Source organism: Triticum aestivum, chromosome 3D (assembly GCF_018294505.1).
Source record: "Triticum aestivum cultivar Chinese Spring chromosome 3D, IWGSC CS RefSeq v2.1, whole genome shotgun sequence".
Classification (NCBI taxonomy): domain Eukaryota; kingdom Viridiplantae; phylum Streptophyta; class Magnoliopsida; order Poales; family Poaceae; genus Triticum; species Triticum aestivum.
In genome coordinates, this window is record NC_057802.1 from 498,918,076 (window position 1) to 498,943,553 (window position 25,478).

General features: G+C 44.4%; 1 protein-coding gene and 1 non-coding gene across 2 annotated transcripts; both read right to left on the bottom strand.

The window, feature by feature from the left end:
- Positions 1-16,567: 16,567 nt before the first annotated feature.
- On the bottom strand, positions 16,568-16,654 carry TRNAY-GUA (transfer RNA tyrosine (anticodon GUA)). The gene is given in 2 exon segments: positions 16,568-16,603; positions 16,618-16,654. It is a non-coding gene; the product is annotated as a tRNA-Tyr (tRNA).
- Positions 16,655-18,345: 1,691 nt separating this feature from the next.
- LOC123075078 (BAG family molecular chaperone regulator 4) lies at positions 18,346-19,185 on the bottom strand. Its single transcript, XM_044497761.1, has one exon. The coding sequence runs from the start codon at positions 19,060-19,062 to the stop codon at positions 18,574-18,576; it is 489 nt and encodes a 162-aa protein (XP_044353696.1). The 5' UTR covers positions 19,063-19,185; the 3' UTR covers positions 18,346-18,573.
- Between the last annotated feature and the right edge of the window lie 6,293 nt (positions 19,186-25,478).

Consider the following 25,478-nt stretch of genomic DNA (forward strand, 5'->3'; position numbering starts at 1 on the left):
TGAGTTTTAACGGGAGGTATTTGATGGTGTGGAGATCATCTCCATGGGCCATATGGATATGGAGAAGAAAATCCTCGATCCACACCGCGGGATCAGTTGTTCCATCGTATGATTCGATATTCACGGGTTTAAACCATTATGGGAATTCATGCTCCATTACCTCGTCGGTGAAGCAAAGGGGGTGTGCGGCGCCTCTATATCGGGCCACATCGCGACGTAGCTCCGATGGAGTCCGTCTGCAGTTTTCGGCCTGGGCGTGACTAGGCTTGTCATGTCCGAATAGATAGCCGTCGTCACGTGTCGGGGCACGTCCTCGCGATCCGTAGATCGATCTGGTATGTCCTATGATAATCCCCAAGTGTAGGGAATCATCGTAGCAATTTCCAAAGGTGGAAGTGATAAGTATGGAGTGTTGAACCCACAAGGAGCTAAAGGTAAGATCAATATTCTCTCAAGCCCGATCTGCCACTGATACGACTCTACGTACACCGAACGTTTGCTTCCAACTAGAAACGAGAAATAAAACTATGTTGTGGGTATGAAGAGGATAACTTTGCATGATATCGGCGAGCTAAAATATAAAAGTAGTTGCTGTTATCGTAAAGTTAGAATATACTACTAAATATTATAAATAGCGAGTGTGGAATAATGATGGATCGGTGTGCGGAATTGTCCTCGGCAATTGTTAACAAGACCGATAGTCGTCATTGCAATTTCATATGAGGGAGAGGCATAAGCTAACATACTTTCTCTTCTTGGATCATATGCACTTATGATTGGAACTCTAGCAAGCATCCGCAACTACTAAAGATCATTAAGGTAAAACCCAACCATAGCATTAAAGCATCAAGTCCTCTTTATTCCCATACGCAACAACCCCCTTACTCGGGTTTGTGTTTCAGTCACTCACCAACCCACTATAAGCGAATCATGAACGTATTGTAACACCCTACAGCGGGAGTCCCTCACGCTTGCGCGACACGGAGAGCACCATAGGACAGCACCAATAATAAAACATACAACTCATACCAATCTAGATCATCAATCAACCCAAAGATAAAGGATATCTACTCAAAACATCATAGGCTGGCAACACATCATTGGATCATAATATGTGGCATAAAGTACCATGTTCAAGTAGGGATTACAGCGGGGTGCGGGAGAGTGGACAATATAAAATAGCATATAAATACATATAAAACATCTAAGGTGGATAATATAATAGCATGAATACTTCATAAATTATAGATACATTGGAGACGTATCAGCATCCCCAAGCTTAATTCCTGCTCGTCCTCGAGTAGGTAAATGATAAAAGAAATAATTTATGAAGTGTGAATGCTAGCAGGTGCACAAGTTTGATCAATGATAATTTCAATCACCTTTTCTAGCATCATTATATGTCATAACAGTAGCTCATCTCATAAAACTTTTCATGATCAAGTAACAAGCTATTCACATGTTAAAGTATAGATCATAAACTTTCTTGAAAACTAACAAACAGTGCTCTTAGTCATCAAACAATTGCAATTCATCTTATTTTCAGGAAGGGTCTATGTTAGAGCTTTGATTTACCAAACTCCACATACTCAACTATCATTTAATCTTTCGCAATTGCTAACACTCACGTGATATTTATGGGTTCAAAGTTTTAATCGGACACAGAGAAAGATAGGGGCTTATAGATTCGCCTCCCAACCTTTTACCTCAAGGGTAATGTCAACAATAATACTTCATGATAACTTGCATCCAATTGGATATATATATCAGGATCTTTCCAACACAATGTGCTTGCCAAAGGATAAAATGTAAAAAGGAAAGGTGAAGATCACCATGACTCTTGCATAAGGTAGAAGATAAAAGTAAAAGATAGGCCCTTCGCAGAGGGAAGTAGAGGTTGTCATGTGCTTTTAAGGTTGGATGCACAAAATCTTAATGCAAAAGAACATCACTTTATATTGCCTCTTGTTATAGAGACGTTTATTATGCAGTCCGTCGCTTTTATTAGTTCCCTATCACAAGTTTGTATAAAGCTTATTTTCTTCGCACTAATAGATCATACATATTTAGAGAGCAATTTTTATTGCATGCACCAATGAGAACTTACTTGAAGGATCTTACTCAATCCATAGGTAGGTATGGTGGACTCTCATGGCATAACTAGTTTAAGGGATATTCGGAAGCACAAGTAGTATCTCTACTTGGTGCAAAGAATTTGGCTAGCATGAGGGGGAAAGGCAAGCTCAGCATGTTGGATGATCCATGACAATATACTTTATTTCGGATATAAGAAAATATAACCCATTACGTTGTCTTCCTTGTCCAACATCAACCTTTTAGCATGTCATATTTTAATGAGTGCTCACAATTACAAAAGACGTCCAAGATAGTATATTTATATGTGAAATCTCTCTTCCTTCAATATTCTTTCATGAATTGTTCAAGTGACCAATTCTGAGTTTGCTAACCTTCAATAAGTTTACTACCTATACTTATTATGTGTGAAGTCATTACTCCCCATGTTATAAGCATATGAAACATATATAAATTCAGATTTATGATATTCAATTCATTCAACCATTTACTCATAGGATATACATGAAGCACGTGAGTAAATGACAAACTACTCCAAACAGATATAAGTGAAGAACACCGAGTAGGCAAATAATTAACTAGCCATGGGAGGATTCTATTTCATTCATGATTTCAGATCCAATGATTTTATTCAAACAGTAAGTAAAAATGAAAATACGCTCCAAGCAAAACACATATCATGTGACGAATAAAAATATAGCTCCGAGTAAGGTATACCGATAGTTTTGAAGACGAAAGAGGGGATGCCTTCCGGGGCATCCCCAAGCTTAGGCGCTTGAGTCTTCCTTGAATATTACCTTGGGGTGCCTTGGGCATCCCCAAGCTTAGGTTCTTTCCACTCCTTATTATCCTCATATCGATATCTCACCCAAAGCTTGAAAACTTCAATCACACAAAACTTAACGGAACTTCGTGAGATAGGTTAGTATGATAAAGAGTAAACCATTTACTTTGGTACTGTAAAAGACAAGGTTCATAATTGTTCTCACACAATTCCTAAGTACCATATCATTTCTACAATTTATATTGAGAAATATAAGCCATAGAAACTAGAAAACAAGCAAACTATGCAATGAAAACATAATCTGTCAGAAACAGAACAGTCTGTAATGATCTGAACATAAACCATACTTCTGCTACTCCAAAAATTATGAAATAAATTGGTGGACGTGAGTAATTTGTCTATTAATCTTCTGCAAAAAGAATCAACTCAAAATCACTCTTCTGTAAAAAAATGGTAGCTAATCCCGTGAGCGCAAAGTTTCTGTTTTTTACAGCAAGATCACATTAACTTTCACCCAAGTCTTCCCAAAGGTCTTACTTGGCACTTTATTGAAACAAAAGCTATAAAACATGATTACTACAGTAGCTTAATCATGTAAACACACAAAAACAGTAAGGGTAAATATTGGGTTGTCTCCCAACAAGCGCTTTTCTTTAATGCCTTTTAGCTAGGCATGATGATTTCAATGATGCTCACATAAAAGATAAGAATTGAAACATAAAGAGAGCATCATGAAGAATATGACTAGCACATTTAAATCTAACCCACTTCCTATGCCTAGGGATTTGTGAGCACATAATTTATAGGAACAAGAATCAACTAGCATAGGAAGGCAAAACAAGTATAACTGCAAAACTTTAAGCACATAGAGAGGAAACTTGGTATTATTGCAACTCCTACAAGCATATATTCCTCCCTCATAATAATTTTCAGTAGCATCATGAATGGTTTCAACAATATAACCATCACATAAAGCACACTTTTCATGATCTACACGCATAGAAATTTTACTACTCTCCACATAAGCAAAATTCTTCTCATTCGGAATAGTGGGAGCAACCTCGAAATAGTGGAATCATTACTAACTAAAGTCGACACTCTTCCAAATCCACTTTAGATGATAGTATTATTCATACTCCAAAAGATATAAGTGAAGTTCATGGAGCATTCTACAATTAATATAGACTAACCAATATCCAAGCTCAAAATATATAAGTGAAGCACACGAAGCATTCTATAAAACCGTACTCAAAAAATTTAAGTGAAGCACAAAGAGCAATTCTATAAGATCATATTAAAAGATATAAGTGAAGCACATGAAGCATTCTATAAATCAATGAAGGGATATCATACTAGCATGGTTCTTAAAGGAAAAACAAAAACACAAAGGACACAAATCATGTGAACAAAACAAAACCGAGGTATACAGATAATCGTCGAAGAAGAAAGATGGGATGCCAACCGGGGCATCCCCAAGCTTAGATGCTTGAGTATCCTTGGAATATTTACTTGGGGTGCCTTGGGAATCCCCAAGCTTGAACTCTTTCCTCTCTTTATTCTTCTCATATTGATAGCTCCTCGATCTTCAAACACTTCATCCACACAAAACTTCAACAAAAACTTTGTGAGATCCGTTAGTGTAATAAAGCAAACTACCACTTTAAGGTACTGTAATGAACTCATTCTTTATTTATATTGGTGTTAAACCTACTTTATTCCAACTTCTCTATGGTTCATACCCCCGATACTAGCCATAGATTCATCAAAATAAGCAAACAACACGCGAAAAACAGAATCTGTCAAAAACAGGACAGTCTGTAGCAATCTGGAAGTTTAGTAAACTTCTGTAACTCCTAAAATTATGAAATAAATTTGAAAATTTGAAAACTTTGTACATAAGTAATGTGCAAAAAGTTTCAGACCCATTTGACCTTCCAGTAAAAAATGTAAATTCATGCACTACAGCCAAAGTTTCTGTTTTTGTTCTGCACATAGTAAACAAGCAATCTAATCATCCTAAAACCAAAGCTTGGCACATTATTTTATAATACAATGGATATATACAAGGGGATAATTATTTACAGAGAAACTTCCATGAAAAATTCTACATTGTTTCCGTGAGCATGAACACAAGTGCTCAAGGTCGACCCTCACTTCTTCATTGCATAACTTTCCAATCACTTCTCTTTTTGAAAAACTTTTTAGGCATGAGAGGCAAGTAATTTTTTTTGGTATTTTCATTCTTTAATTTTTTGTATGTTTCACCCACAACTAAACAGAAACAAAAAGGAAAAAAAATCTACTTAGTGAAGAAAGCAAACAAGCACACACGAGAATATCAACCCCACGCTATTGCTCCCCGGCAACGGCGCCAGAAAAGAGCTTGATAATCCCCAAGTGTAGGGAATCATCGTAGCAATTTCCAAAGGTGGAAGTGATAAGTATGGAGTATCGAACCCACAAGGAGCTAAAGGTAAGATCAATATTCTCTCAAGCCCTATCTGCCACTGATACGACTCTACGTACACCGAACGTTTGCTTCCAACTAGAAACGAGAAATAAAACTACGTTGTGGGTATGAAGAGGATAACTTTGCATGATATCGGAGAGCTAAAATATAAAAGTAGTTGCTGTTATCATAAAGTTAGAATATATTACTAAATATTATAAATAGCGAGTGTGGAATAATGATGGATCGGTGTGCGGAATTGTCCTAGGCAATTGTTAACAAGACCGGTAGTCGTCATTGCAATTTCATATGAGGGAGAGGCATAAGCTAACATACTTTCTCTTCTTGGATCATATGCACTTATGATTGGAACTCTAGCAAGCATCCGCAACTACTAAAGATCATTAAGGTAAAACCCAACCATAGCATTAAAGCATCAAGTCCTCTTTATTCCCATACGCAACAACCCCCTTACTCGGGTTTGTGTTTCAGTCACTCACCAACCCACTATAAGCGAATCATGAACGTATTGCAACACCCTACAGCGGGAATCCCTCACGCTTGCGCGACACGGAGAGCACCATAGGACAGCACCAAAATAAAACATACAACTCATACCAATCTAGATCATCAATCAACCAAAAGACAAAGGATATCTACTCAAAACATCATAGGATGGCAACACATCATTGGATCATAATATGTGGCATAAAGCACCATGTTCAAGTAGGGATTACAGCGGGGTGCGGGAGAGTGGACCGCGTAAAATAGATGAGGATGGTGATGTTGATGAAGACGATCACCGCGGCGATGATTCCCCTCCCGATGGCACTCCGGTGCCACCGAGAGAGAGGAGGAGAGGTTCTCCCCCTTGTGCTTCCTCCTCCATGGCCTCCCCCTAGATGGGGAGAGGTTCTCCATCTGGTCCTTGGCCTTCATGGCGATGATGGCCCCTCCGGGATCCTCCTCCATGGCCTCCGGTGATGATGGCCCCCTCCGGCAGGGTGCCAGAGAGGGCCTAGATTGATTTCTCGTGGCTACAGAGGCTTGCGGCGGCGGAACTTCCGATCTAGGTTATTTTCTGGGGGTTTCTGTATTTATAGGAATTTTTGGCGTTGGTTTCACGTCAGGGGGGTCTCCGAGTCGTCCACGAGGCAGGGGCCCATGCCCAAGGGGGTGGGCGCGCCCCCCACCCTCGTGGACAGCCCGAGACTCTTCTGGCCCAACTCTTTTGCTCCAGGGGCTTCTTTTGGTCCATAAAAAATCAACAAAAATTGGCACGTCAATTGGACTCCGTTTGGTATTCCTTTTCTGTAAAACTCAAAAACAAGGAAAAACAGAAACTGGCACTGGGCTCTAGGTTAATAGGTTAGTCCCAAAAATCATATAAAATAGCATATAAATGCATATAAAACATCTAAGATGGATAATATAATAGCATGAATACTTCATAAATTATAGATACGTTGGAGACGTATCAGCATCCCCATGCTTAATTCCTGCTCTTCCTCGAGTAGGTAAATGATAAAAGAAATAATTTATGAAGTGTGAATGCTAGCAGGTGCACAAGTTTGATCACTGATAATTTCAATCACCTTTTCTAGCATCATTATATGTCATAACAGTAGCTCATCTCATAAAACTTTTCATGATCAAGTAACAAGCTATTCACATGTTAAAGTATAGATCATAAACTTTCTTGAAAACTAACAAACAGTGCTCTTAGTCATCAAACAATTGCAATTCATCTTATTTTCGGGAAGGGTCTATGTCAGAGCTTTGATTTAGCAAACTCCACATACTCAACTATCATTTAATCTTTCACAATTGCTAACACTCACGTGATATTTATGGGTTCAAAGTTTTAATCGGACACAGAGAAAGATAGGGGCTTATAGATTCGCCTCCCAACCTTTTACCTCAAGGGTAATGTCAACAATAATAGTTCATGATAACTTACATCCAATTGGAGATATATATCAGGATCTTTCCAACACAATGTGCTTGCCAAAGGATAAAATGTAAAAAGGAAAGGTGAAGATCACCATGACTCTTGCATAAGGTAGAAGAATAAAAGTAAAAGATAGGCTCTTCGCAGAGGGAAGCATAGGTTGTCATGTGCTTTTAAGGTTGGATGCACAAAATCTTAATGCAAAAGAACGTCACTTTATATTGCCTCTTGTGATAGAGACCTTTATTATGCAGTCCGTCGCTTTTATTTCTTCCCTATCACAAGTTCGTATAAAGCTTATTTTCTTCGCACTAATAGATCATACATATTTAGAGAGCAATTTTTATTGCATGCACCGATGACAACTTACTTGAAGGATCTTACTCAATCCATAGGTAGGTATGGTGGACTCTCATGGCAAAACTAGTTTAAGGGATATTTGGAAGCACAAGTAGTATCTCTACTTGGTGCAAAGAATTTGGCTAGCATGAGGGGGAAAGGCAAGCTCAGCATGTTGGATGATCCATGACAATATACTTTATTTCGGATATAAGAAAACATAACCCATTACGTTGTCTTCCTTGTCCAACATCAACCTTTTAGCATGTCATATTTTAATGAGTGCTCACAATTACAAAAGATGTCCAAGATAGTATATTTATATGTGAAATCTCTCTTCCTTCAATACTCTTTCATGAATTGTTCAAGTGACCTATTCTGCGTTTGCTAACTTTCAATAAGTTTACTACCTATACTAATTATGTGTGAAGTCATTACTCCCCATGTTATAAGCATATGAAACATATATAAATTCAGATTTATGATATTCAATTCATTCAACCATTTACTCATAGGATATACGTGAAGCACGTGAGTAAATGACAAACTACTCCAGAAGATATAAGTGAAGAACACTGAGTAGTCCAATAATTAACTAGACATGGGAGGTTTCTTTTTCATTCAAGATTTCAGATCCAATGATTTATTTCAAACAGCAAGTAAAATGAAAATACGGTCCAAGCAAAGCACATATCATGTGACGAATAAAAATATAGCTCCGAGTAAGGTATACCGATAGTTTTGAAGACGAAGAGGGGATGCCTTCCGGGGCATCCCCAAGCTTAGGCGCTTGAGTCTTCCTTGAATATTACCTTGGGGTGCCTTGGGCATCCCCAAGCTTAGGGTCTTTCCACTCCTTATTCTCCTCATATCGATATCTCACCCAAAGCTTGAAAACTTCAATCACACAAAACTTAACGGAACTTCGTGAGATAGGTTAGTATGATAAAGAGTAAACCATTCACTTTGGTACTGTCAAAGACAAGGTTCATAATTGTTCTCACACAATGCCTACTGTACCATATCATTTCTACAATTTATATTGAGAAATATAAGCCATAGAAACTAGAAAACAAGCAAACTATGCAATGAAAACAGAATCTGTCAGAAACAGAACAGTCTGTAATGATCTGAACAGAAACCATACTTCTGCTACTCCAAAAATTATGATATAAATTGTTGGAAGTGAGTAATTTGTCTATTAATCTTATGCAAAAAGAATCAACTCAAAATAACTCTTCTATAAAAAATGGTAGCTAATCTCGTGAGCGCAAAGTTTCTGTTTTTTACAGCAAGATCACATTAACTTTCACCCAAGTCTTCCCAAAGGTCTTACTTGGCACTTTATTTAAAAAAAGCTATAAAACATGATTACTACAGTAGCTTAATCATGTAAACACACAAAAACAGTAAGGGTAAATATTGGGTTGTCTCCCAACAAGCGCTTTTCTTTAATGCCTTTTAGCTAGGCATGATGATTTCAATGATGCTCACATAAAAGATAAGAATTGAAACATAAAGAGAGCATCATGAAGAATATGACTAGCACATTTAAATCTAACCCACTTCCTATGCCTAGGTATTTGTGAGCACATAATTTATAGGAACAAGAATCAACTAGCATAGGAAGGCAAAACAAGTATAACTGCAAAACTTTAAGCACATAGAGAGGAAACTTGGTATTATTGCAACTCCTACAAGCATATATTCCTCCCTCATAATAATTTTCAGTAGCATCATGAATGGTTTCAACAATATAACCATCACATAAAGCATTCTTTTCATGATCTACAAGCATAGAAATTTTACTACTCTCCACATAAGCAAAATTCTTCTCATTCGGAATAGTGGGAGCAACCTCGAAATAGTGGAATCATTACTAACTAAAGTCGACACTCTTCCAAATACACTTTAGATGATAGTATTATTCATACTCCAAAAGATATAAGTGAAGTTCATGGAGCATTCTACAATTAATATAGACTAACCAATATCCAAGCTCAAAATATATAAATGAAGCACACGAAGCATTCTATAAAACCGTAGTCAAAAAATTTAAGTGAAGCACAAAGAGCAATTCTATAAGATCATATTAAAAGATATAAGTGAAGCACATGAAGCATTATATAAATCAATGAAGGGATATAATACTAGAATGGTTCTTAAAGGAAAAACAAAAACACAAAGGACACAAATCATGTGAACAAAACAAAACCGAGGTATACCGATAATTGTCGAAGAAGAAAGATGGGATGCCAACCGGGGCATCCCCAAGCTTAGATGCTTGAGTATCCTTTGAAATATTTACTTGGGGTGCCTTGGGCATCCCCAAGCTTGAACTCTTGCCTCTCTTTATTCTTCTCATATTGATAGCTCCTCGATCTTCAAACACTTCATCCACACAAAACTTTAACAAAAACTTTGTGAGATCCGTTAGCGTAATAAAGCAAACTACCACTTTAAGGTACTATAATTAACTCATTCTTTATTTATATTGGTGTTAAACCTACTGTATTCCAACTTCTCTATGGTTCATACCCCCCGATACTAGCCATAGATTCATCAAAATAAGCAAACAACACGCGAAAAACAGAATCTGTCAAAAACAGGACAGTCTGTAGCAATCTGGAAGTTTAGTAAACTTCTGTAACTCCAAAATTATGAAATAAATTTGAAATTTGAAAATTTTGTACAGAAGTAATGTGCAAAAAGTTTCAGACCCATTTGACCTTCCAGTAAAAAATGTAAATTCATGCACTACAGCCAAAGTTTCTGTTTTTGTTCTGCACATAGTAAACAAGCAATCTAATCATCCTAAAACCAAAGCATGGCACATTATTTTTATAATACAATGGATATATACAAGGGGATAATTATTTACAGAGAAACTTCCATGAAAAATTCTACATTGTTTCCGTGAGCATGAACACAAGTGCTCAAGGTCGACCCTCACTTCTTCAATGCATAACTTTCCAATCACTTCTCTTTTTGAAAAACTTTTTAGGCATGAGAGGCAAGTATTTTTTTTTGGTATTTTCATTCTTTAATTTTTTTGTATGTTTCACCCACAACTAAACAGAAAAAATGGAAAAAATCTACTTAGTGAAGAAAGCAAACAAGCACACACGAGAATATCAACCCCACGCTATTGCTCCCCGCAACGGCGCCAGAAAAGAGCTTGATAATCCCCAAGTGCAGGGAATCATCGTAGCAATTTCCAAAGGTGGAAGTGATAAGTATGGAGTGTCGAACCCACAAGGAGCTAAAGGTAAGATCAATATTCTCTCAAGCCCGATCTGCCACTGATACGACTCTACGTACACCGAACGTTTGCTTCCAACTAGAAACGAGAAATAAAACTACGTTGTGGGTATGAAGAGGATAACTTTGCATGATATCGGAGAGCTAAAATATAAAAGTAGGTGCTGTTATCATAAAGTTAGAATATATTACTAAATATTATAAATAGCGAGTGTGGAATAATGATGGATCGGTGTGCGGAATTGTCCTAGGCAATTGTTAACAAGACCGGTAGTCGTCATTGCAATTTCATATGAGGGAGAGGCATAAGCTAACATACTTTCTCTTCTTGGATCATATGCACTTATGATTGGAACTCTAGCAAGCATCCGCAACTACTAAAGATCATTAAGGTAAAACCCAACCATAGCATTAAAGCATCAAGTCCTCTTTATTCCCATACGCAACAACCCCCTTACTCGGGTTTGTGTTTCAGTCACTCACCAACCCACTATAAGCGAATCATGAACGTATTGCAACACCCTACAGCGGGAATCCCTCACGCTTGCGCGACACGGAGAGCACCATAGGACAGCACCAATAATAAAACATACAACTCATACCAATCTAGATCATCAATCAACCCAAAGACAAAGGATATCTACTCAAAACATCATAGGATGGCAACACATCATTGGATCATAATATGTGGCATAAAGCACCATGTTCAAGTAGGGATTACAGCGGGGTGCGGGAGAGTGGACCGCGTAAAATAGATGAGGATGGATGATGGTGATGTTGATGAAGACGATCACCGCGGCGATGATTCCCCTCCCGATGGCACTCCGGTGCCACCGAGAGAGAGGAGGAGAGGTTCTCCCCCTCGTGCTTCCTCCTCCATGGCCTCCCCCTAGATGGGGAGAGGTTCTCCCTCTGGTCCTTGGCCTTCATGGCGATGATGGCCCCTCCGGGATCCTCCTCCATGGCCTCCGGTGATGATGGCCCCCTCCGGCAGGGTGCCAGAGAGGGCCTAGATTGATTTCTCGTGGCTACAGAGGCTTGCGGCGGCGGAACTTCCGGTCTAGGTTATTTTCTGGGGGTTTCTGTATTTATAGGAATTTTTGGCGTTGGTTTCACGTCAGGGGGGTCTCCGAGTCGTCCACGAGGCAGGGCCCACGCCCAGAGGGGTAGGCGCGCCCTCCACCCTCGTGGACAGCCCGGGACTCTTCTGGCCCAACTCTTTTGCTCCAGGGGCTTCTTTTGGTCCATAAAAAATCAACCAAAATTGGCACGTCAATTGGACTCCGTTTGGTATTCCTTTTCTGTAAAACTCAAAAACAAGGAAAAAACAGAAACTGGCACCGGGCTCTAGGTTAATAGGTTAGTCCCAAAAATCATATAAAATAGAATATAAATGCATATAAAACATCTAAGATGGATAATATAATAGCATGAATACTTCATAAATTATAGATACATTGGAGACGTATCATCCTGCTCTACTGTCCAGGTCCTGCCGAAGGTCATATGTATAACCCCGAGCTGTTTTATCTCTGTCTTTACGGCGAGGTGGGGCGGTCTGGTGTTCGGCTTGAGCTGCCGCTTTGTCCCGACCACGTGGTGGTCGGTCAGCCGCATTGCGCGATGATGGTACGGGCTCCGGTGGCTCATCATTGAACTGAGGTAGCAATTAGCGCTTCGGGTAACTTTTGGCTGGGCGCTTAAGGCCGTATTCTTCGGCTGCCAGGAAATCAGTCCATCTATCATTTAGCAGATCTTGATCAGCTTGAAGCTGTTGCTGCTTCTTTTTCAGGCTCCTTGCAGTGGCTATTAGCTGGCGCTTAAAGCGCTCCTGCTCGAGGGGTTCCTCAGGCACGATAAAATCCTCGTTGCCGAGGCTCGCCTCCTCCTCGGAGAGTGGAAGATAGTTACTGTCCTCCGAGTCTTTGTTTATGGCCTGTTCATCGGGGCTAACTTGCCCATCTTTCCGTTCTTCATGTTCGGAAGTTGCTTCAACGGGGTCTTCATTATCTTCGGCACCGTCCGGAGTATTATCTTCTCCTGTGCCGGTGTTACTATCTTTGTTGCGGCGTGATTTTGAGCAGCGCCGTTGACGCCGGCGCTTTGGTGGTATCTCAGGAGGTTTATCCTCGACTGGATCCTTCTTGTTATCGCCCTTGTTCTCTTCAGGTGTGTCCACCATGTATACATCATACGAGGAGGTGGCCGTCCAACGTCCGGTAAACGGCGGGTTTTGGGCCTCCTCTTCTCCGGCATCGTCGTCCATGCCATCGACGTCTTCGGAGTCGTAATCGAGCATGTCAGTTAGGTCTTCGACAGTGGCTATGAAGTGGGCGGTGGGTGGGAAGCAAAATTCCCCGTCATCAGCCTCCAGTTCAAACCGGATAGTGTTCGGCTGCGAGCCCACCGCTAAGGATAGTGCTCTTAACGAGTTTAACACGTCGCCCAAAGGCGAGTGCCAAAAAATGTCCGCGAAGCTGAATTCAACGATCGATGACTGATCGAGCTCGACGCTTGTGGACGCACATGGTTCGGAGCCTGTAGTCGGAAACGAGTCCGAGGCTCCGGTAACACAGATTCCACTCGAGGTTGGGTCTGTGTGCGGCTCTGACGCTGCCGGGACTGCGGCATCCGTGGCGGGGTTGAGCTTCTCGTCTTCGGATGGCGCGATCTGCTCCGGATCTAAGGCCAGAGAAGTCACAGGTGCTATCTCCTAGGTGTGGTCCGATGACAGATTTAAGTCATGTTCATCGTGGTGACGGGAAGCGGCTGCCGAGGTCTCGAGTCCGTCGAAGATCAAGTCTCCGCGGATATCCGCGACGTAGTTCAAGCTCCCGAATCTGACCTGACGGCCAGGGGCGTAGCTGTCGATCTGCTCCAGATGGCCAAGCGAGTTGGCCCGCAGTGCGAAGCCGCCGAACACGAAGATCTGTCCGGGGAGGAAGACTTCCCCTTGGACAACATTATTGTAGATGATTGAAGGAGCCATCGAACCTTTTGAGGACGGCACAGTGGAACTCTCAATGAAAGCACCAATGTCGGTGTCAAAACTGGCGGATCTCGGGTAGGGGGTCCCGAACTGCGCGTCTATGGTTGATGGTAACAGGAGACGGGGGACACAATGTTTACCCAGGTTCGGGCCCTCTCTATGGAGGTAATACCCTACTTCCTGCTTGATTGATCTTGATGAATATGAGTATTACAAGAGTTGATCTACCACGAGATCATAATGGCTAAAACCCTAGAAGTCTAGCCTGTATGACTATATCTCTTTCCAGACTAAGCCCTCCGATTTATATAGACACCGGAGGGGACTAGGGTTGTACAAAGTCGGTTACAAAGAAAGGAATCTTCATATTTGGACGCCAAGCTTGCCTTCCACGCCAAGGAGAGTCCCATCCGGACACGGGTAGAGTCTTCGGTCTTTGTATCTTCACAACCCATCAGTCCGGCCCATGTCCAACAGGCCGGACGCCCGAGGACCCCTTAGTCCAGGACTCCCTCAGCCATCACTTCTCCGCCGCATCGGATCGCCACCAGACCCTGCAATCCCCTCTTGGCGTGGGAGATGACTCTCCTCCTCCTGGCCCTCACCCATGTTCTTGTGGGTAGAGACGTCGCCTCATCCTTCCCTCCCCGGTCCCTGTCCAACCACGTCCGCGCCGCCTCCTATCCGCCTAGCTGTTGTCGTCCATCCTCTTCTCTCCTCCTATCCTGGTGGCCTGATGTGGCACAATTGCTTGATGAATAATGAATCAAACTCCACCCCATGATCTCCTGGAGAGAAACGCAAGAAACTGACGGACTGCTATGCTGCATGATATTCCTTCTCCCCAACGAATCTCCTCCCGCGTCATCTCACGACGATTGTTGTGCAGGTATTGACTTCAATTTCTATACTTTAGATATCACAACAGGGTAAATTTTCACATGGAGATGACTAAGCATGGTTTATCTCTGTTCTGCAATATTCTTCAGTGCATAATTGTGCAGGTATTGACTTTAATTTCTATATTGTAGATATCACGACAGGGTAAATTTTCATCATGGAGATGACTAAGCATGCTTTCTCTCTGTTGTGCACTATTCTTCAGTGCATAATATTGCACCTGACAAGCAGAATTGAGGGGACTAGAATGTTGCAAGAACCTTTTCTACATCAGCTACACGTCAGCAAGGATCCACTCTCTTGGTATTACATATCCATTGCCCCGGCCTTGTCAAATCTTGCAAGGTAGGTTATATCGATGAATACTATTAAAACATTTCTTCATACATTACGAACAATGTGATTTATTTCTGGTTGCATAACATATCTTTGTGGTCTAAACTCTGGAATATGCTTGCAACAATCGAGTTGAAGGAATACTTACTGAATGTTGACAACTTATTCGTAAACTGCATTCTTTTTTATCATTACTACCACCAATGTTTTTCAGATGTACATTTTAATTATTTTTCTCGTTCTCCCATTTACAATGCAAAGAAGTTACAGATTTCAATCGTCCGGAAGTAAATCATTCACTGGTAATTATATATTGCTTTTTGGCTTTAGGAAAAGTACAGCATAATAGTATATAAATACTTCTCAATATTTGTGACCAAATAGAAATGTAAACATTAGAATTGATAGATAGTGTGTCTCTTTGTACATAAAAAATTAACTTACACTGTTTAGTAATGACCGATTGCCATACATGCGTTATTTCAGTCTATTTTTATCATTTCAATTGATTATGTTGTCTCCATGTATGCACAAGGAATTCTATCTCTCTATGAAGAAAATTTCAAAATACACGGGCGCACCGACAGTTTCACTTGTTGGGGAAAACCCTGTAGAAATACTGTGCAGGTATTGACTTTAATTTCTATATTGTAGATATCATGACAGGGTAAATTTTCATCATGGAGATGACTAAGCATGCTTTCTCTCTGTTGTGCACTATTCTTCAGTGCATAATATTGCACCTGACAAGAAAATTTTGAGGGGACTAGAATGCTGCAAGAACCTTTTCTACACCAGCTACACGTCACCAAGGATCCACTCTCTTGGTATTACATATCCATTGCCCCGGCCTTGTCAAATCTTGCAGGGTAGGTTATATCGATGAATACTATTAAAAACATTTCTTCATACATTACGAACAATGTGATTTATTTCTGGTTGCATAACATATCTTTGTGGTCTAAACTCTGGAATATGCTTGCAACAATCGAGTTGAAGGAATATTTACTAAATGTTGACAACTTATTCATAAACTGCATTCTTTTTTATCATTACTACCACCAATGTTTTTCAGATGTACATTTTAATTATTTTTCTCGTTCTTCCATTTACAATGCAAAGAAGTTACAGATTTCTATCGTCCGGAAGTAAATCATTCACTGGTAATTATATATTGCTTTTTGGCTTTAGGAAAAGTACAACATAATAATATATAAATACTTCTCAATATTTGTGACCAAATAGAAATGTAAACATTAGAATTGATAGATAGTGTGTCTCTTTGTACATAAAAAATTAACTTACACTGTTTAGTAGTGACCGATTGCCATACATGCGTTATTTCAGTCTATTTTATCATTTCAATTGATTATGTTGTAGATACACGGGCGCACCGACAGTTTCACTTGTTGGGGAAAACCCTGTAGAAATATAAAATGGAAAAGAGATAAAAATTTGTGAAAGTCCGACTTGCCGGATTCGAACCAGCGACCTAAGGATTAAATCTGCATACACTACAGTCCTCCGCTCTACCAACTGAGCTAAAGTCGGAATGTCGTAAAAACCTTCTGTTTCGTTTAGTAACAATTGCGAGCGATTGGATTTACACATCACCGCACATGCTAACTGCCTAGATCTAAACGGCTTTTATATTTCTTTACATAGGGAGCACTGTACTGACTGAAATTAGTTCTCAAAATGGCTTCCCGAGCAAATTGAACACGGAGAGTTTGTTTCTCATACGATTTGCAGATAGTTTTTGTGCACAACATCTGTTAAAAAAATAATCTCTGCTTCACAAATTTTACCGGCTCCGAATGCTCGTCACTCGTCAGGCAGCCCAAGCTTCGTCGTCACTACCCGTCAGCGCAGCACAGTAGCAGGGTCCAAGGGCCGACAGACGGGGTACGCCACGCACATGGCGCCACACGTACGCGGCCGCGGCGCCGACCTGCCGGGCGCTCGGGACCGCGGCGGCCGGCCGACGTGCCGCAGATAGCGCGGAGTCGGATAAGCCAGCCGCGGGGACGGGCCTGGGATCGCGCCGGGCGCATGCATTGAAGCCACTGCCCCCTCTTCCCGGCACGAGTTCAGGGGACCTGGGTGCGTGCTCGACAGCGCCATCTCAGCTGCAGATACATGATGCATGCCCCTCCCCTGACCTCCGCTGGATATTACCATCTGTCGCCGTCCGATCGCGCGTCGCTGTCTACATATGATCCGAGCTGTGGTCGATCCACACCTCGGCTCGATCAGCCGTCGACGTATTTAATTCCGGCGATGAAATATTCTCTTTCTCTGAAGAATAAGTTTCTAAACTCCAGGCTCAGCTGCCGCCGCTTGACTCTGCTCTGAAGTACTGCGGTACAATCTCGTCAGGCTAAAGCTTTTCAACTGCAACCGCACCACCAGGAAACGGGTGCAGAGGACAGTAGAAACAGCTAGCTAGCAGTGCCTGGATGGAACACGTACGGTGAAATTTTGGCGAGAGGCGAGCCGCCGGCCGGCCGGCCTCTGATTCCCGGGGCAGTTACCGGAAACCGTAAGAGCAGCTAGCATTATGCTCCGGTTTCGTAGCACTAACGATTGCATACCATGATCCACCCAACGTTTTCGTCAGTGGTCGGTGGGTGCTGCGGAGTAGTTCCGGCCGGTGAGCTGCCCGTTAAAGCAGGCCAGCTTTTGTCCGGGCGAGCTGGCGGTTACATGTTTGGTAACCGTAAACCTGCTCTGCCGATTGCCATAGGTCAATTTTGACATGAAGAATGGATGTACATCAGTGTACATGCTGGTGGAGAAAATTGCTACAAGTAGATAGTACTCCCAATTCGCACTGTACATATTCCACCAGCACTGTTCATGGAGTATGCACTAGCACAGTGTGAATTGTCCTGCTGATTCTGTCAGACTGTAGTATGTGTAGCGTAATGTGAACTGTATTGCTAATTTCGTCAGAAGAATATGCACACGAATAGACTGCATGAGAGGTTATATGTAGCGTAGTGTGAACTGTATTGCTAATTTTGTCGCAAGAATGTAGACGAGCCAGCAACAAGGAATGAGCACACGCATGTTCTCACACTTTTATACGCAACATAATCACTGTCATTGTCTCCTTATATACTCCCCCGTTTCTAAATATAAGTCTTTTAAGAGATTTCACTATAGACTACATACGAAGCAAAATGAGTGAACGTATACTCTAAAAGGCGTCTATATACATCCGAATATAGTCCTTATAGTGAAATCTCTAAAAAGACTTATATTTAGGAACGGAGGGAGTACAAATTAGAGTAATTTACAACATGTACTGTACTGTATTGTATCCTAACGTTGCACATGTTTCGATTCAACCGGCCGAATCTGAAGAAAGAAATGAACGCTGCTAACACTCGGTTAACACACCTAGCAGATCATCGCCCAAACAAACCGCGAGAACGGCCGGCGGCAAGAGGGGTGTGGGTTCTATGCTAGACTTGGATGAAGGAATGGCAGGGCACACCCATGAGCTGCGCGAGGGTGGTGGACCGGAGCTTCCTCTCGGTGACGGCGGGGTCCTCCAGGAGCAGCACCTTGTCCTTGTCCTGCACGCCGGCCATGTGCAGGTGGTCGCCGTCGTCCCGCTCCCGGCCACGGTATAGCAGCCGCTGCTCCCTGGGCCACAGCCCGGTGGCCAGCGACAGCAGCACCTTGAGGTCGCCGAAGGTGGCGGTGGCGTCGATGGACACGTCGTGCTGCCACGCGCCGCCGGCGGTGCAGACCTTCACCAGGATGGCCTCGACCACGGCGTCGTCGTCCGGCCCCCGGCGCTTCTGCACGAGCATCCCGCCCGGGCGCACCTCCCACTCGATCCTCTCGTGCTCGGCCACCATGGCGCACATGTCCACCCCGCCGATGCCGCCCGCCGTGCTCCTCGACCGGCTCCTGAACAGCCTCCTCGGGCTGGGAATCTTCACCATCTCCTCCTCTGCGCGCGCCCTCTGTTTCTCTCTGCCTGCCTCGTGTGTGTGTGCGTGATGATGGATGGTCGATGATGGATAGCTAGCTGCTCTCTGGGTGTTGTGGTGCGTGAGGCTTAATGGAGAGATGGTTGGGATTTTAAAGGGGGAGAAGGCGTTGGGGATGAGGACAAGGTCGGCAGTCGCGACAGAGACGAGAGCCGTGCACGGGCGCGGGCGCGGGAGCGAAAGGGTTGAATTAAGATATGGGTGGTGACTAGGCGAAGCTTAGCGGGAATAGAGCAGGGTTAATCGAGTATTGTACACGCCGGGTCGCCGCGGGTGAGGCGACACCTGTGTGCTGTTGCTGCGACGGCGAGATCGGCAGCACATGGGGAGGTGGCAACGCGGTCTCCGCCCTGCAACTGCCTGCATGAACGGCGGGGCCCACGGAATCCTCTCAGCAGCTGCAGTTTGGTTTGTTTTGTTGCCGTTTCGTTCCATTTCTTTATTATTACCTGGATCCCAAAAAGTTTATCTTAGGCCTTTCCGAGTACTCCAAGATGTAGAGGTGCTAAGGACGTCAAGTAGATAAAAAAGAAATTGATGTGGCAAAGCAATTAAATAGGATAAAGAACATTATAATGATCTCAGAAAGAAACGGTGCTAAGCACGCGGATCTAGGTAAAATGACTACCACCAATACATGAATGAGTTTAATTATTAAACGATTCCATGAGAGAAGCTTAGCTACAAGATCGAAGCATCTATGCATTGGGAAGGCTACTTGCTAAGGCTTTGAATGCACATAACACCTCATCTAAGCACCCATGCATTCGAAGAGCCTTAGAACATCTACACCTCAAACCTGTCTTAAATGCCAGGGTGGGCGGACTGGTAGACCGGCCAAAACTAACCCATTCAGGCGTCTCAAACCGGCCTCAAACGTTCGACCTGTTCGGGCCCATCATATCCAGCTCAAATGTAGAGCAGATATGGGGCGGCCTGGACACGTCAACCCGGCCCACAACCGACCCCATGTCGTTCCCATAAAACCCCCAATCCGTCCCTTCTCTGAACCCTAACTCACTCTGCTCCTCTCCCTCGCTTTGTCCCCTCCTCTTCCCTCTTTGATTCCGATCGAACCCGGCGACATGTCAAGCTCCGGCAACCACTTAGGCTCCGACCTCGACGTCGAGGAGGAACTCGCCCTCCGCATTGCGCTGGAGCAGTCGAAGGTGGACACGGGAGGGGGGCAGCTCCGAATCTGCACTGTCGCCGCTCCCGCGTTGGCGTAGCGCGCACGCCGTAGCTGGCCCCTCCCTGCCCGCGCATCTCCGCGAGGGTTGTGCATTCCGCTCCACCCCCGCGCCGTCCCCTTCCCCCGGCGGTCGTGCTCCGCGCGAGCAGCAGTGGGTGCTAGTGCCCGCTTTGCTAGCCGTAGGCGCGTGCAGCCCGCAGCCCGCAGCGAGATGCAGCGGGCAAGGAAGAGGGACGCGGCGGTGCAATCTGTGTGTCACCGCCGCGGGTTGCCGTCGAAGCCCGAGGAGGACGAGCGGCTCCTCGCTTGGGCCTTGGGTTGAGGCTCGCCTCCTACGGCAAAAGAACGTGAAGGCGCTCTGGCTTGCCATCGAACAGTCGGGGCGCGAGGCGGTGGAGGCGGGTCGGGTGGCCAAGCTGAAGCGACAACAGGACATGGCCGTCCGCTAAATGAAGGGGCTCGTCCTCTCCGGCTCCTCGTCCAACGACGGCGACGACCACAACTCCAGCTCCTCCTCCGACCAAGATCCACCACCAGTTGCGGACGCCTACAGCTACGCCGGCGACCGGAAGGGCAAACTCCCGGTGAGGAAGTGGTGATCCCGCTCCTCCTCGTGTATACTATCGTGGTTTAGTTGTTTAAGTTAAGAACTTGTCCGACGATGAACTGTGATGATCTTTTGGATGATGTAGTGAGTTTTATGTGTATTTTGTTGTTCGTTTGATGCCGATCTTTTTGTCCTTTGTTTGATCACGTATAGTAGTTCATCATGTTGCATGTGTAGTATAGATATAGGGTGCCGGATATGAGGTACGCGGATGTGCAATCGATTATTTGAGGCATGTCCGATCACTATCCGCGGAAGCATCTGGGCCCGCGCAGGCATTTGAAGGCTCAGATTTGCTGTCCGTAATTGTAGATGCTCTTAGATTTATCTAGATAGAGGTGTACTAATAATAAAACGTGTCTATATATCTGATATCTGCATAAATTTAAGACATTTTTTTGGAACGGAGGGAGTATTACATTGTTCATCCGGACCATAACTAGTGTACCGTATTCTCAGCAGCTTTTTCTCCGGACTGAAGTCTATGTATACTAAAATGAGTTTCATCCCTCTCTTTTTTGGTGGAAAAATGTGTTTTCATCTATATCTACCTTTTTTCAGAAGAGGCTATATATTTATCAAATAACAACATTTCAAGAAAATCCCTAAGAGAAACTTAAATTACAAACCAATTTCGAGTAAATCCACCATCTTTTCCATCCGCACATGCATGTTGGCGTCCCGAAGGATCCACTGACCGGAGAAGAAGACGATGTTGGCTTGACCGTCCGAAGTGGTGGATTGGCTAAATCATCGCTAATTAAATCCAATGCATCGCCCTGGTCCATGTACTTTTCTTCCTTTTGCTACATTTCGTGCGATGTTATGACTAACGCACTAAGTATCCCGCCTAGAGAGTATGTTCTATGAAAAATTATGGGAGTTATGAAAAAAAAACTTACTCCAAAGCTGGAGAAAACATCATTGGGTCATCGTTAGAAGAATCGAAGCGATGGTCGATGAAGGCCTACCTAAAACCCCAAAACAGGGTTAGCTACAGCTCACACCGATCCATCGATCGGCGCCTCCCACATTCCCCACTGATAGAATCAGCGAAGGAGGAGGAGAGTGACGAACTACCGACGGGGGAGGGGTGGAGACAGTCAGACAATGTCGTGGAATTGTCACGGCAGATGTCCTTGAGCTAGGACTTAGTCGTGGAGCCATCGCAACTAGGAAGCTTGAAGGGGTTATGCGGGACAAGAAACACGAGGGTTTATACTGGTTCGGCCCCTTACGGTGAAGGTGAAAGCCTACGTCCAGTTCGAGGTGTTATTGATTAGGGTTACGATCGCCAGGGAGCTAAACAGCTATGCCCGGCTCTCGATCAGATTGTTGTCGCCCCTAAACCGCTGCCGGGTCGTCCCTTTATATAGGGAGGCTGACGCCCAGCGGCCCTTAGAGTCCCGGCCGGCTCATAAGAGTGTCCGGCTCGGACTCTAAACAATACTTGCCTTACACTACAAGCCCACTATAACAATAAAGATTGTACTACGGGCTATAAGCCATCGCCGGGTCTCAGCCCATCTCTGGCCCATTATGTTGAAACTTAGCTCCGGGCTTCTGGCAATGACCCTCAGTGTAACCCGGCTCTCCTGGCGGGTGACTCCCAGGTCTATATCCTCAACATTAGGCCCCAGATTGACTTGAGCCGGCTCGTGTCAATCTTCAACTCTGCCGACAGAAAAAATCTCCGGCTTACCGTTCGTGTGCAGGCCATAACCCGGTGTGACGTCATTCTCCGGACTCCGGATAATCCGCCGTGACGTCATCCTCCATTAAGTCTGTTTTTTACTCCGCCAGATCCGCAACGGATCTCTGCTGTTACTGTCTTTCCGAAAATCGAGGCGCCGTGAGGGGGAGATAACCACGCCGTGGTCTCCTTGAATATCGCGCCCACTTATGACTTGCCTTATAAATAGGCCGGCCCGGCACTCTCTTCTCACACTCTCCTTCTTCTTCCTCGCGCTGTCGTTCCTCTGCCCGAGCTTCTGCCGCCGCCGCCGCCGTCGCGCCCCTGATCTTCATCGACCCGGCCGCTGCATCACCCTGACTCGGACCAGATAACGGCGGCGACCTTCGCTCTTCCTCACCTCCGGTGAGTCTTCCCTGCCTTGCTAGAACCAATCTGTGGTATGGTTCATCTTGTGTTCTTCGCGTTCTTCACCATTGCCGCAAGTTTCAGTAACCCCTGTAGTCACTGCCCCCGTTGATCTTAACTCTTCGTAGAACCTTTGCGGTAAATGTTCAAGATCCATTCCATCTGCAAAAAATCCGCTTTTTACTGCTTAAAGACCATGTTCCATCTTAAGAACTTCTCCTGTTTCTGTTTCTTTAGGTCTAGAAAATTTTCATCTTGCCCGACCATTTTGATCCGAAAAAGTTACTGTAATATATGAAATCTGTTTTACCACACTTAGTAAAAACTGCAGCCCTTGAATCTTGGCGGCTTATGTTTCCGACTTAAAGAAAACACGCGCCGTAGAACTTTCCGGTTTAAAGAGAACCATGCTCTGTAGTATCTTCCGACTTAACCGCAGTAAGCCGTAGATGACCAACTCATCCTGAATGCCCCGACGGCTTAGATAACCCACCGTATCAATACATACCATTAGTCCCCTTCATAAGCCGTCATTGTAGTTTGAATGATAAACTCCGGCTTATAATTAACCCGGACACCTTCTTCTTTATCATAGATCACCAACCGTCACCATGCCTCCCAAAGCTCCCATCACTTGCAACTGGATGAGATCCAACGTCACTGATGAGACCCTGGCCAACTTCGTTAAGTCCGGATATCTGCCCAGGAAGGAAGTGATGTCCTACCGTGCCCCTGATCCGTCCGAAGAAAGACCACAGCCGAAGGAGGGGGAGGTAGTGATCTTTGCGGACCATATGAGCCGGGGCTTTGCACCGCCCGGCTCAAAATTCTTCCGGGATGTGCTCAACTTCTTTGACCTTCGACCTCAGGATATAGGACCCAATTCCGTATCCAACATCTGCAACTTCCAAGTCTTTTGTGAAGTATATCTTGGAGAAGAGCCGAGTCTACTGCTCTTCAGAGAGCTGTTTTATTTGAACCGCCAAAATGAGTGTGCCAACGGGCCAAGTCTAGAGTTAGGCGGCATCTCCATCCAGCGACGTAGGGACTATCTGTTCCCTTACGCAGAGCCGCCGAGCCACCCTAAGGACTGGAATATGACTTGGTTCTACTGCCAAGATACATCCCCGGCTGACGAGAATCCACTGCCTGGCTTTCGCCCAACACGCTTGGAGCCGACTCACCCGTTATCCGACAAACTTACTGTCGCGGAACGCCAACCTTTGCTTCCAACGATCAACAAGATCAAGGCCCTGCTAGGCAATGGTCTGAACGGAATTGATCTGGTCCGGGTCTGGATCTCATGGCGGGTGATCCCATTGAGCCGCTGCCCCGGCTTAATGTGTGAGTACACCGGGCGAAAGGATGACCCGCAGAGGCACAGTCGCAATGATCTTCCAGAAGACGTTGCGGAAGAAGAGACCAAGGCTCTGTTAAACGAGAGCCTGGCAGACTGTGGAAGAACCGGGCTAGCCCCGTTCTGCAAGACCAATCCAGCCCCAGCGGTAAGCCGCTGACTTTAACCTTTCCATTTTTTACCTGTCATCTTACTAAGAACTCATTACTGTATTTTTCAGGCTGATGATAAATTCTGGCGGGTGAAGTATGACCAGAGGCGGCCAAGAAGGCCAGGAAGGCGAAGAAAGCCGCCAAGAGAGCCGCCCCTCGCAAAAAGGGAAACAGACCCACTGCTTCGGAGCTGCTGCAATTAAGCGATAGCTCCGAGTCAGAGGTAACCCTTAAACCTTTAAACTCTTGCCGTATTTACTGGTTGCTGCTGTCCACTTTACCATCATTTTGCTTATTGACAGGATGACACCGGCGCCAGTAACCCGGTGATTGAAGAGGTAACATTACTCCTCTCCGACTCGGAGCCTTTGCCACAGCTGAAAGTCCGAAGGGTAACCCGGAAAGTAAGCTTTTCTCATCCATTAGCTCATCAAGACCCTCAATTTCTTTTGAAGCAGCAGGTTCACGAAAGCCGGCGTCTCACCCGGGCCCGCAAGGACACCGACCTCTCCGCCGGGTTACCCGACGCGACAAAGAAACGTCGCACCGAGGTCTTTTCTCACTTGTACCCTTTTCATCCGTTAGCGGGTGTTATCCGTCAACCACTTAATTCTTCTGACTCCAATTACCAGGAGACCTCCCCCTCTTCGGGTGACTCCCTGCAATCAAGTCTGCCGGCCTTCAAGACTGCACCCGGGTAATAACAATTACCTTACATTACCTGTCTGTATTTACTCTTTGTATGCCTAACACTTCTGTCTTTTCAGTGCCCAGGCAAAGCTCACCAAAAGAACAAAGAAGACCAGGTCAGCCGGAGTGCCGGACTTGCCTGAGCCAGAAACGACGGCTCAAGATCCGCCAGCCGCCTCCGAGGCCACCATTCCCATGGATACGGCGCCTGAAGCCCCTGCCCCGACCACCAAGACAACGACCGAAGCGTCAGCTAATCCGGAGGCGTC